The sequence below is a fragment of the Notolabrus celidotus genome, chromosome 7 (genome assembly GCF_009762535.1).
Source record: "Notolabrus celidotus isolate fNotCel1 chromosome 7, fNotCel1.pri, whole genome shotgun sequence".
NCBI lineage: Eukaryota > Metazoa > Chordata > Actinopteri > Labriformes > Labridae > Notolabrus > Notolabrus celidotus.
Genome location: NC_048278.1, coordinates 20,954,173 through 20,965,472, shown reverse-complemented (window position 1 = coordinate 20,965,472; position 11,300 = coordinate 20,954,173). Strand labels below are relative to the sequence as shown.

Sequence of the window (11,300 nt, the reverse complement as noted above, 5' to 3'; positions counted from 1 at the left end):
GATGTGTGTTAATATTTGTTTATTTATCATCATCTTAGAGAACAATATACATCCAGAACTGAATGTTTCAGTGAGGCACACTAACTACTATGAGCAATACTGATACTGGATATTCAGGAAAAAGTATCATAGGACTTGTTCTTTGATAACATAAGACAGCCCTTTGGAACCCCTTTTCTTGCTCATTTGCCTCTGATACATGTCCTCTCCCCTATGGCTCGGTCACTCTACCAATAAAGAGTGGCACGTTGGCCTGATCACTCCACAGCAGCATGATGAAAGGCCGCAGGGCAGAGAAGGAAGGAAAGGAGCGAGAGAACGACATGCTGGTGACAGCTCCGGCCTCAACCCCGTGTTCGGTCAGAGTGAGGAAGGCTCTGTGTCTGGCATCGTCAAGGACCAACCTCTCTTCAGGGTTCAAACCACACAAATTGGCATCTTCAAAGAGGGATGACAGGCCTGTTTGGGGGGAAAAGTGACAGAAAATTGCAGATGGATTATGGTGGAGTAAAATGTAGGGAAGCAGGGAGATCAAAGGGCAGATGGGTATCAGCATATTTCAAATGGTGCCCAATAGCTGTCTATTTGCTTGGCTTCACAGCGATACACACTTTCAAAGCATGGATTTTATTCATGTTTGTAGTATTAACACATTGGCTTTGAGTCTGAAAGAAAGAAAAGAACATAGAAATGAGCAAACCTAATTTCTTTATCAGTATGTTCATGTCTGGCTGGACATCCAGTTTGATCTGGGGCAGAGTGACCTCGACCCGTTGAGGAGACACTGTCTTCATTTGTTCAATCATTTGTCGCACGGCTGTGTCCGTCATCTTTTCCTCCACCTGCTGCAGGCCAGCCGCTGTGCTGAAGCGAGGCAGCAGGATGTAAAGACTGTTTTCACCCGTGAGAGCAAACCTCGCCACCTGTCGGCAATATGAGAATTACGATGTTAGTCTACACCCAAGGGTTTTCAAAGAATGTAAAAACTTCTATTAACGTATGCAAATATTGAGAGAGAGTGGAGACTTACCAAGTTAGTCCACAATTATTTACTGTTAGTTTTTACATGTAACAAATATGGTAATGTAAATACATTTGTAAATTGATCTGCACACAAGTATCACAAGAATAATAGAAGGTATATCGAAGCCAGTTTAACAACACCTGGCTCTCCAAATTGGTGTGCATCATATCTAATTCACTCTCCCCTTTGTGGGGATTTGTGGACACTTCACACCGTTGAGCTCTCAAGTTCAAATGTTTGCCAACAATAAAAAGTGCAGAGCTAGCATGAAGTTCAGTGCACCTCTTTATAAGTATAAGTACACTTTTTAAAGTTTTTTATATAGAGGGGATTATACGCTGTCTTAAACATACTTATGAAACGTGTTCCATTTCTACCAAGTCTGTTCTGCTAAATGCTACCAAATCCTACACTCTGTACCTTAAAAATGGTCTTTAGCTAGCAAAGCTACTAGTTACTAGCTCATCAAGACGTTAATCATCCTGAAAAGAGGTAGCCAGGTATGCAAACACTAATCATTAACTACATGTACAGCTTAGGTAAATTGTTATTTATTACAAAAACTTGTTTTATGTAACATTTTTCAGGTTAGGCAGTGTGGCGTAGCAATCGAAGTTGGTGTGATGAATGCAAAACAAAACTCTCACCTTGGCATCACTACGTTAGCACACCTACTTCGTTTATCATGCTTTAGGGTGACAGGCAGGTATGCTGTGCACAAATCTCATGTGAACAAATTTAACCAATTAGTGGGACTAAATTGTTGCTATTGTCCCCTTAAGAAACATTGTATCTTGTGCACATTATGAGCATTCTAAACACTCATTGTAATGAAAGTTGGCCTCCTTGTTTGTAAAGCCAATTGCATCTATTTGGCACAAATGAGTAAAACTAACCTGAACAAGTTAACCTAATCTAACCTGAACCTAACTAGACTTTCTTCTTAAACATGTCTTTGCCTTATATCTTCCCCTCTGATGCATATGAAGGACAAGTAAGATTGGTTATTGCTTGTATTTACCTGTGCCCCAAGCTCATCGCTGTGCGCCATAGCCATCATGTATTTCATGTGGTAGAGGAGAGGCACATTTACCATATCCCCATCCAATTTTGTGAAAAGGCCTTTCTTGGGTTTTTGATCAAACTTGACTGTCCATTGACCTGAGGAAGACATACAGTTGATTAAGACTCCAACCATACAGGTACTTATTTACACATACATGCACTTGTGCGCTCACACTACTAACCACTAAAAGAGACAGCATTTAGCAGCATCAGTTGTGTATTGGGTGATACAAAATCAACCAAGTGTGTGATTTTATTGTTGGTCTTATTTGCAACCCAGCTGTTGATCATCTGAGTGTTGTTCTCGTTGGTTTCTAGCAGCCTCGCTGGCTCTGCCTCATAGAACTGAACAGACTGGTTAGTGAAGGATTCACTCAGAGTCATTTCTGAGGAAGGGAACAGAGACACAATGATGAGCTACAGAGAGGGAGAGATCCTCAAAGCGTGGCATGCACTGAAAATCCTTGCATCTTTTTTACTGAATAATTATTTGTGAGTGTGAGAGAAATACTTGAGTTGTAGTAGATCTGAGAAGCCATCTGCAAGGAGCCTGCCAACTTCTCCTTTAGCTTCCTCATCTGGAAGTGAACACAGTGGAAATCATGGGGCAGAAACATAGCCCTTTCAATGGCTTTGCGGGTGTCACCCCTGGCACCTTAAGATAATGGGAGGCAAAAAGACATCCAAAAATAAGTGGTGTTGAAAGCCATGAGGAATGTCTGTACTTCATCTCAAGCGGAGGACAAATTGTGTGCAACATTCAAATGTTTATTCTGTCTACATGTGCACAGGCAACAAATAAATAATATTGTTAGTTAAACCAGAGAACCTTGAAGAATAAGGTTGGCATTTGATGCTTTTCTTAGGTTCAACAAGTACCATTTGGGATCCCAGATTCCAAAATGGGCAACAATGGAGAATTTTGAAGTGACATCCAAGTGGAGTGTTGTTTGTTGGTCTTAAGTGTCAGTCATGGATTGGCAGTATAGAAACACAGGCTTAAGGTGGTTTAACGGTACTGCAACAGTGTCAGCCATCAGACCACCAGTGAATATGTAGTGTATATAGGTAAAGAAACCACTTGGTTGTGGATTAGATGCAGGTTCAGTTGTTTGGAGGGATGTAGTTATTCATAACCTGGAGTCAGGGTGACTTCTTGAAGGTTGAGACCCCTGTCTGCAAGGTTGTCAACACCTCTGCATGAATTCTACTGCATGCAAGAAGTTCAAAGGGTGAGCTGAGTTCACAGCACCCCTTGTGGAAGTGATTGCTAGAGGCAACTTTCAAACCCACTTGTGTGTATGCTGTTTATGAAGGAAGATGTCAGGCTGAAAGGAGAGGCCTTAGCGAGAGGAGTTAGCGACTGAAGATGTTGTCAAGCAGTGGAACAGACACTTCAAGGAGAGCCTGAATGCAACCACCAGCCTCCTCTGATAAGGGAGTCAGAGGGGGCAAAGTTTGACAAACCAGGGGATGGCTCACCCATATCCTTTGAAGAAATTGCCAAGGTAGTCAAGAAGCTCCTCAGTAGCAAAATGCCGGTATGATTGACACATGACCTGAAATATTGAAGCTCAAGCTGTCTTGGCTGACTTGCTTTTTCATGTCACGCTGAGGTCTGCGGCAGTGCCTGTAAAGTGGAAGGTGTTGGTTCTCACTTTTCAAAACAGGATGGAAGAGTTTTCTCCAATGATTGGTGAATCCCTGTGCTCAACTTTGGGAACCTCAGGGGATGTTTGGGACCTCAGAATTGCATTTCTACATGCGGATGATGTTTTACTATTTGTTTCTATACATTTTGATTTGTGTTGCCAATTCGATTTTTTGCCCGTGAGTTAGATGTAATTTCTGATTACATTTCCTTAACTAGTAATAATGAATAATTAATCATAGAAAATTAGACACTTGCTTCCATTTTCATACCTAGCAACAAATGGGACAATGCCCCAGCGACACTGATTGGAGAGAAGAGCAGGTTGCTGGAAGGCTGTGACTGTCTGAAATAAGAATATAGCTTCATGGAAAACTCTGCCATGGATTCCTGCAACACAGGTCCCCCTGTGCGACTGTTTTCATCCATGCAGGGCTCCCATGGCTTGTTGAAACTGCTGCATGAGTAAGGGACATCAGTAGGAGCAACTGAAAGATAAGAATTAAATAATGAATGTAAATGATGACTTGGATTGCAAGAATTCAGCAGGGCTTGCAAATAATGTCTTTATTACTTATTTGGAAAATATTGGCTTGTAATATAGAGTTCATTGACCAATGGTTGCCAGTCACAAAGACTGTGCATGAAGATAGCAGTATAAAGAAAATATTAACTTACCTTGGATAAATGTGTACACAGTGCTCAGTGTCTCCCCCTCAGTAGATACACAGTAATAAATTCCTGTATCTGTTGAGACAGTGTTTCTGAGTATGATGGCCTGATCATGATCATGTGGATAAAGTTGTTCTATTCTCTTTTCATCATCTGTTGGATCATCTTCAAGATTCAGCTTTGTCCTCTGGCTGTCTCTGGTCTCTTTGAACCAAAGAGCATTAGCTGTGACTTGGCTGGAAGTTGGGATATGGCACGGGAGATTAGCGGTCTGGCCTTCGACTATCTTAATGGTATAGACATTTGCAGCTGCATAGAGAGACATAATACTTTTTAGATCAAAACTTTCTGGATCTTACATAAGCAATCATTTTAAATCACCATAACTGAACATGCATGAGCTTGCCTGTGTTTGTAAACCAAATAAAAAATGCATGTACTTCTGGTAAAAGAGAAATGTGTTGCTTAATTACCTACCAACAACTATGATGTCATACGTCAAACTAAGTTCCACGTTGTTCTCCTTTACTGAACACTCATATGTGCCACTGTGGGCAGCAGTTACAGGGGATATAGAGAGAATCATGCCTTTCTTCTTAACTGTAGTTGAGCCAGGTGACTGAGATGTGAGTTGTCCTATGACTTCACCTGCATTCAGAAAAAGATACAACTGAAGAATATGAGAATGTGTTCTTTCAGAACAAACAAAGATAGCAGTGGTAGTTAGAGGAGAATAATATAACCATTGAATTTCCAGGTGACGGGTGCTCCGGTGAAATCGGTTAGAAGTGAAAAACATGGCAGCTCCAGAGTGGAACCAGATGTCACCTGGAGTTTTGTGCATGAAGAAAGCTAAATAACAAACAACAAAAAGACGACGTGTAAAAAAAAGTAGGAAGAAAGCTATTTTTCAAAAGTAAAGAAATATGAAGATTAAGGTAGACAAATGTATGGTCATGGAAGATACTAAACAATGTGCCTGAGAGTTCATCTTTTTCAAGATAGGTTTACCTCAAAATTGAGCAAAAAGAAGAAGCAAAGTATGGCCGGTAGATACATCTAAAGCAGAGCAAAGACAAAAGTGAGAGACTTGCAAGTTAATGGAGAAGTTTTGCTTGTTATGATGAAACACTTATTTAGTCATAATCTGATTAAGGCTTTGCTTGGTCATCCATGTCGGGAATTGCAGACAAGTTTGGTTATGGAAAACTGTAAAACATTATATAAAGCAAAATGTATTTGCAGTAAATCAGCAATGAATCAACAAAAAGTCAAAATAACTTACACTTCTTCAACTTCCAAATGTATTCAGTTTCAGACACTTTCTCTTCTTTACAAGTAATTTTTCTACAACATCTGGATCCTGTTCCCTTCTTCTAAAACCCGACTGTCTGCTCTCCTGAACTGAAACCAACAATGGCTTATCTATGATTGTTAGTTTAGAGATGTTTGTTTGCATAGAGCAGATCCACTGACTTGCTGGAAATCACATGATTTCACATGTTGGCAAAGATTTAAAGTGGGATGGTTAATATTGCTTTTCATCACAGCATGCATATTTTTTGGTCTGCAAAAATTTTATACGTAAATAAATAGCTTATATATTCTACTTCATCAGTCTTGACAAGTAGAATGTAAGTAGTTGTGGACTGACATGTGATTTCACAGTTTATTTTCATTTACACAATAATATGTTTTCACCTCAAGTGTTTACATAATTTGACTTGCCAAAAGGTTTCTGAACACAGAGACAAGGACATAGTTGAAGTCAAACAGACTCTGACTATGTGCAAATCAATGTAAAATAGTGTGGTCATCTTTGTGGACAACAATCCTAATATTTTAGGAGCAAAATGATTGAGTTAATTTGCCAATGAAAAGTGTCTTGATGAAGATTTAATATAGTTGATTAGTAGGAACAAAATAGGCCTAACTAGAAATATTTTTGAAAACTGAATCAACCTACTCAGTTAAAAATCCTGATGTCACACCTTTAATTTAATATTACAGAAATGGCAAAAAAAAAAGGACATGCTCATTAAATATCATTGTTTTCTGTAGTTTAGAAACAACAAAATACATGAAAAGCTAAAGCAGTTAGTGTCGTATTATATTATTATAACCTGGTAAATGACTGAATTTTGATATTTGTATGATTTTGAAGTATGAACCATCAAATCCAAACAATTGATAATCAAAATAATCAGGGTACAATATACTTAGGAAGTGAAATATAAGTGACAACTCAAGTGCTACTCAAGATTTTCTCCTTCTCTATTCGTTATGATTCTTTAACAGCAAAATATTACTAGCGAACAGGACCCCAAACTGTGGATAATAGGAGATATGAGCTCTATAAATAGAAGTCATAGCAAGAATTATTTTATTTTACTTGCCAGCACTGCAGCAAAAAAATGCATCTCAATGAACTGGAAATCTAAAGACTCACCATCACCAAGGCATTGGAAAAATCAACTGATGTATTTCTGCATGCCTGAAAAGATACTGTATAACATAAGAAAAAAAACCCTGAAACCTGATCCCTTCCTTAATATTTTGACAAATCTGGGACAAGATAGCAAAAGTGCAGCTCTTCCTGGACCAACATAAAGACCACCAGCTGAAATATGTTTGGATGAATGTAGGTGCAAGCAGAAAAAATTAACAATTGAAAGAGCCATACAAGGGAAGAGGGTGGGAAATGGGTGGGGGGAGAGGGTGTTAAAGCAGTGTCTTTTTTTATTTTATTTCTTCACTTGATTGCAGTTGACACATTCATTAGATAATTCAAACTCAAACTAGATATGTGTGTTAAATACTTTACTATATACATATATACATTTTACATGATTAAAGAATCATGAAGAGAATATATATATATATATATATATATATATATATATATATATATATATATATATATATATATATATATTCTCTTCATGATTCTTTAATCATTACTTTGAATATACATTTATTTTCTTATTTAATTACTATTATTACACTTAATTTAATTATCATTGTTATATTCATTGCTTTATTCAGGTATTTACCTGTTTATTATGAGAAGTACATCAACACAATTATTTTATTTAATATTATTATCTTTTATATTAATTTTGGTTGTATGTGTGTATACCTGGTGTATGCGTGTATGTATGTATGTATATTCAGTATATATATATATATATATATATATATATATATTTGTTATTTGAATGTATGTATATATGTATCTATGTATGTATGTATGTATGTATGTATGTATGTATGTATGTATGTATGTTATTAAGATTATTATTATTATTATTAATTTTTCTTTTTTGTATGTTTATACATATGCATACATATGAATATGTTTAAAACATGAAAAGATGTTTGAAATAATGAACCCGTATTGTAAAGTTTGCGTTTAGCCAATAAAAAACAAATATTGAAAAAAATAAATACATTTATTTTTATGTTACTAGTTACTAGAAAATGTTACTAGCGCAGATAACGTAGATCACAGCTGTAATACACTAAGCATGCGTAGGTTTTAATATATTAGATAGGTTATATTTCCACACATGTACTTGTCCTTTTGCTTGAATTACCTTTGGAATCCAAAAACTTGACTTGCAATAAAGTACATTTCTAGCTGGTTATAGTACTTTCACTGAAAGGCTCTAGCTCTAGCTACAACTTAGCCCAGCTCTTATATAAAGTTTGAGCACAGATCGACAAATCGACACTCGATTAAGCGGACTGTTTCCCGAGGAGATCCTTGGGCGTAATCAGTCGAGTGCAATCGAGGTCCGGGTGTTAACAAAAAGGATTCTAAACTTTTACAAAAGCTTTCCTCAGGCGCAATAACTAAAGAAAGATACTTCGGAAGAGTTTCTACAGATTTGCCATGAATTATAAAAGATTATGACCCATGTCTGAGGAACGTGGAGTCCGGTTCGGCCTCCCTGGAGATAAAACCAACTTTTGAAGACAGTAAGTTTTCATTCTGGTCATCTGATCGACTAGCGGAAAGAGTACAAACAATGGCAGAGACCTAAAGCTTAGCCACATTTAGCTGCTGCTTTATTTTAGTTAGAGTCTGTCCCATCCAATCCAAAATTCTGGCCTTTAGTTTTTACCATTTTCTGACTTAATGATATATTTGGTGACTACGCTTTATTCATACTGTAGCGCAGTTAGACAATCTGAGCACCAGACTCACTTTATTTTTGCACGTAAAGGCATGTGTTAAACTACTTTAATCCTAGCAGTGGAAAAAAACACCCAAGAGGAGAGGGGGGTGAAGTTAAACCATAATTATAATAAAGTTTTCAACTCTTGAGCTCAAATGTAGAAATTCATATCTCCAATAATGGTCTTAAGGGACATTCTTAGATGTCAGGACATGTACTCATATTGATTTTATCCCCTCTGGACCGACAGTGAGCATCGAGCTACAGGACCTCAGAGAGTAAGAGGCGATCACCATGGCAACACAGTTCAGTATTGATGATGCCTTCGTGTTGGAGGGAGACGAGGAGGGAGCAGTGTCTGATGGAGAGCCACAGGGATGGAAGGACAGAGAAGGAGGAGAGATGACATTCGGTCCTCTCACTTTCTCCAAACCTCAGACTCATCCCTCGCCTGCTGCCGCCGGCTCCCTCGAACACAGTAACTTAAAGTATCAGGTAAACTTATCGCCCGTGTGTGCACAAGTGTAAGAGCAATAAGTTGTTTACATGACTCTGGAATGTCCTTATCTGCTTGTTCTTTAGAATCTGGAAAATGAGGACGCTTTTGGCAGCAACGGCAATTCCTCTTTCAATAACTTCTTCAAAATCAGGTGTGTTCTACAGTTAGAGCTATTGATTTTCTCCTGTGGGCTGTGTGTTTCATACCATGAAATAAAATCTGGTTCTGCTCTCTCTGCAGTGACCCTGCCAACCTGTCGTACTGCAGCTCCCAGTGGTCTTTTAGCACCTTGAGTTCTGTCACACAGCTTTCTGCACACTGCTGCGGGTAAAATCAAACAAAATGCTCGCACAGATATTGGTGTTCATACAAAACAACAACAAATAGTTGTTGTAAAATAAATGATTGTTTGTTGTGCAGGTGGGTGTCTCATCCGCTGGTGAAGAAAAACAGAAAGGTTGTTCTTGCTTCTTTCCTTCTCCTCATCACTGGAGTTGGTAAGTATTTTGCTGGAAGTTAATTATTAAATAATATCGAATAAGGTTGAATCTTTTTGGATGTTTCATATTTATTTCTGTACTTTATTCCAACCTTAAATGTTTCTTTGATTTATTGAGCTTATGCTCCTGTTTTTCTTACATTTCCATGTTTTTTTCCTTACTTATGATCATTTCTATGTCACAGGAGTATTAAAGAGCTATAACTGCCCTTATATTGTTTTTGAATTAGATACAATTATTTTGGTTTAAAGGATGTTGCAAGTCTACACCAGGTAGTTTGTTTAGTGTTGTATCATTCAGTGACATGCTGAACTTTGTCCCCTTGTTGATCCTCTCTGTGCAACAGGTTTTTTTTTCCAGCGTTACTTAAGTACATATATATACATACACACTTCCAATGTCTTCCAGATCACTGATATGGTTTTGTTTTTTTCTTTAGCTCTTATTTTCACAGGTGTGGTCATACAGCTCAATCCAAATGCAGGTAAAGACAAACAATCAGGCTATCTTATTAATTTCTATGTGTACATGTGGAAAAGAGCCAATAATGCTAGGGCTAAAGTCTCAAAATAATAATTGTATTTGGTCATATTCTATGCATACATGCATAACAGTTGTAGTTAAATATGACAGATAAATACACTTAAAAAATAAAATTAGTCAAATGTATTCCTTTTAGGTAAATTTAATTGTTTTCATGGACAAGTGCAGGAACATTAAACATACTTTACACAACACTATTTAAGTTTAATTTAATGTTTGAAAAAATAAGCTTTTATGTCATTTGAAGCCACACTTATTTGAGTTACATGCAAGATGCAGACACTTCCTATAAGGTTTGCTCATTGAACAATAAAGAAATAGTGGTGCAAGCGACCTTCCAATAAACCCAAATAATAGTTTTTACACTTTTAAACTGTTCTTGTAGGTTTCAATCAAACAGGATATATATCATTGTCGTGAATGTCATGAGGAAACAGTTTATTTTTTCGGATGTTTCCTTTCACTGAAATAATCCTTCCAAGTGTGGTTGTATTGTCTTTATGAGCATTGTAACAAATACAACTCTCCTGACAGGTGTTTCAAGTGCTATTTTCTTTGTACCTGGATTTCTCCTCTTCATCCCTGGAGGTAAACTGATGATTTTGGTTCCAAGAGCCTTTGTGTTACTCTTCATTCACCAGTACATGTTAATTTTCACAGTGTCATCTTTTATTATCCACAGTGTATCATGTGATATACATCAGCTGTGCTGTCCGCGGGAGAAGAGGCTTCAAATTGTTCTACCTACCTTATTTTGAAAAATGACCTTTAAGAGACACTACACTTCCATGTTACTTCTGTCTTAAAATGAGTTGTGTTTTTTTTCTTTGTATTTTTTAATGCTTGTTTCTTTTCTTGTCATTGAAATGACCACTACTAATTCAACCACTCAGCGCTACGACTGTTTCTGCCACATGAACTGACTTTACTGTATGTGTACTCTAAAAAGGAGATCGGTCCTGCCTGTGTTTTCTATGTTGTGTGAATAATGACTGTGAAATAACAATAAAACTTTTTTATATTATCATTTGTGGAAATTGAAATAATATACTACTTTTCTTGAGACTGTTTTGGCAGTAGCCTCTTTCTGACAAGGAAACCCTTCAACCACTAAGAAACAGAAGTGCACCCAGACTGTCTGTTCAAGTTTTTTAACCAAAGGCAG

General features: G+C 37.3%; 2 protein-coding genes across 3 annotated transcripts; one reads left to right on the top strand and one right to left on the bottom strand.

Annotated features, from left to right (window-relative positions):
• Positions 1 to 4: 4 nt before the first annotated feature.
• Positions 5 to 8,187, bottom strand: serping1 (serpin peptidase inhibitor, clade G (C1 inhibitor), member 1). The gene is made up of 11 exons (XM_034688827.1): positions 8,009 to 8,187; positions 5,424 to 5,471; positions 5,156 to 5,264; positions 4,890 to 5,060; positions 4,419 to 4,721; positions 4,013 to 4,228; positions 2,601 to 2,744; positions 2,272 to 2,475; positions 2,046 to 2,185; positions 701 to 923; positions 5 to 459 (listed from the first exon to the last, which is right to left on the bottom strand). Exons 2-11 carry the CDS (start codon positions 5,469 to 5,471, stop codon positions 212 to 214), a joined length of 1,806 nt encoding a protein of 601 aa, XP_034544718.1. The 5' UTR covers positions 8,009 to 8,187; the 3' UTR covers positions 5 to 211.
• Positions 8,142 to 11,162, top strand: tmem134 (transmembrane protein 134). Of its 2 annotated transcripts, none has more exons than XM_034688828.1 (8): positions 8,142 to 8,393; positions 8,844 to 9,088; positions 9,176 to 9,243; positions 9,333 to 9,419; positions 9,513 to 9,589; positions 10,032 to 10,076; positions 10,670 to 10,723; positions 10,818 to 11,162. In XM_034688828.1, exons 2-8 carry the CDS (start codon positions 8,888 to 8,890, stop codon positions 10,898 to 10,900), a joined length of 615 nt encoding a protein of 204 aa, XP_034544719.1. In that variant the 5' UTR covers positions 8,142 to 8,393; positions 8,844 to 8,887; the 3' UTR covers positions 10,901 to 11,162. The 2 variants fall into 2 exon arrangements, with proteins under 2 accessions (XP_034544719.1, XP_034544720.1); XM_034688829.1 differs by having other exon boundaries at positions 8,835 to 9,088.
• Positions 11,163 to 11,300: the final 138 nt, after the last annotated feature.

Excerpts from the sequence above, each read along its gene's own strand:
- tmem134 (XM_034688828.1), top strand. The coding sequence starts at position 8,888 with ATGGCAACACAGTTCAGTATTGATGATGCCTTCGTGTTGGAGGGAGAC. Across the intron at positions 9,089-9,175 it reads ACAGTAACTTAAAGTATCAG|AATCTGGAAAATGAGGACGC; the intron begins GTAAACTTATCG and ends CTTGTTCTTTAG. Across the intron at positions 10,724-10,817 it reads TCTCCTCTTCATCCCTGGAG|TGTATCATGTGATATACATC; the intron begins GTAAACTGATGA and ends TATTATCCACAG.
- serping1 (XM_034688827.1), bottom strand. The coding sequence starts at position 5,471 with ATGTATCTACCGGCCATACTTTGCTTCTTCTTTTTGCTCAATTTTGAG. Across the intron at positions 5,265-5,423 it reads TCTTTTTGCTCAATTTTGAG|CTTTCTTCATGCACAAAACT; the intron begins GTAAACCTATCT and ends TTTGTTATTTAG. Across the intron at positions 2,186-2,271 it reads AAATGCTGTCTCTTTTAGTG|GTCAATGGACAGTCAAGTTT; the intron begins GTTAGTAGTGTG and ends TGTCTTCCTCAG.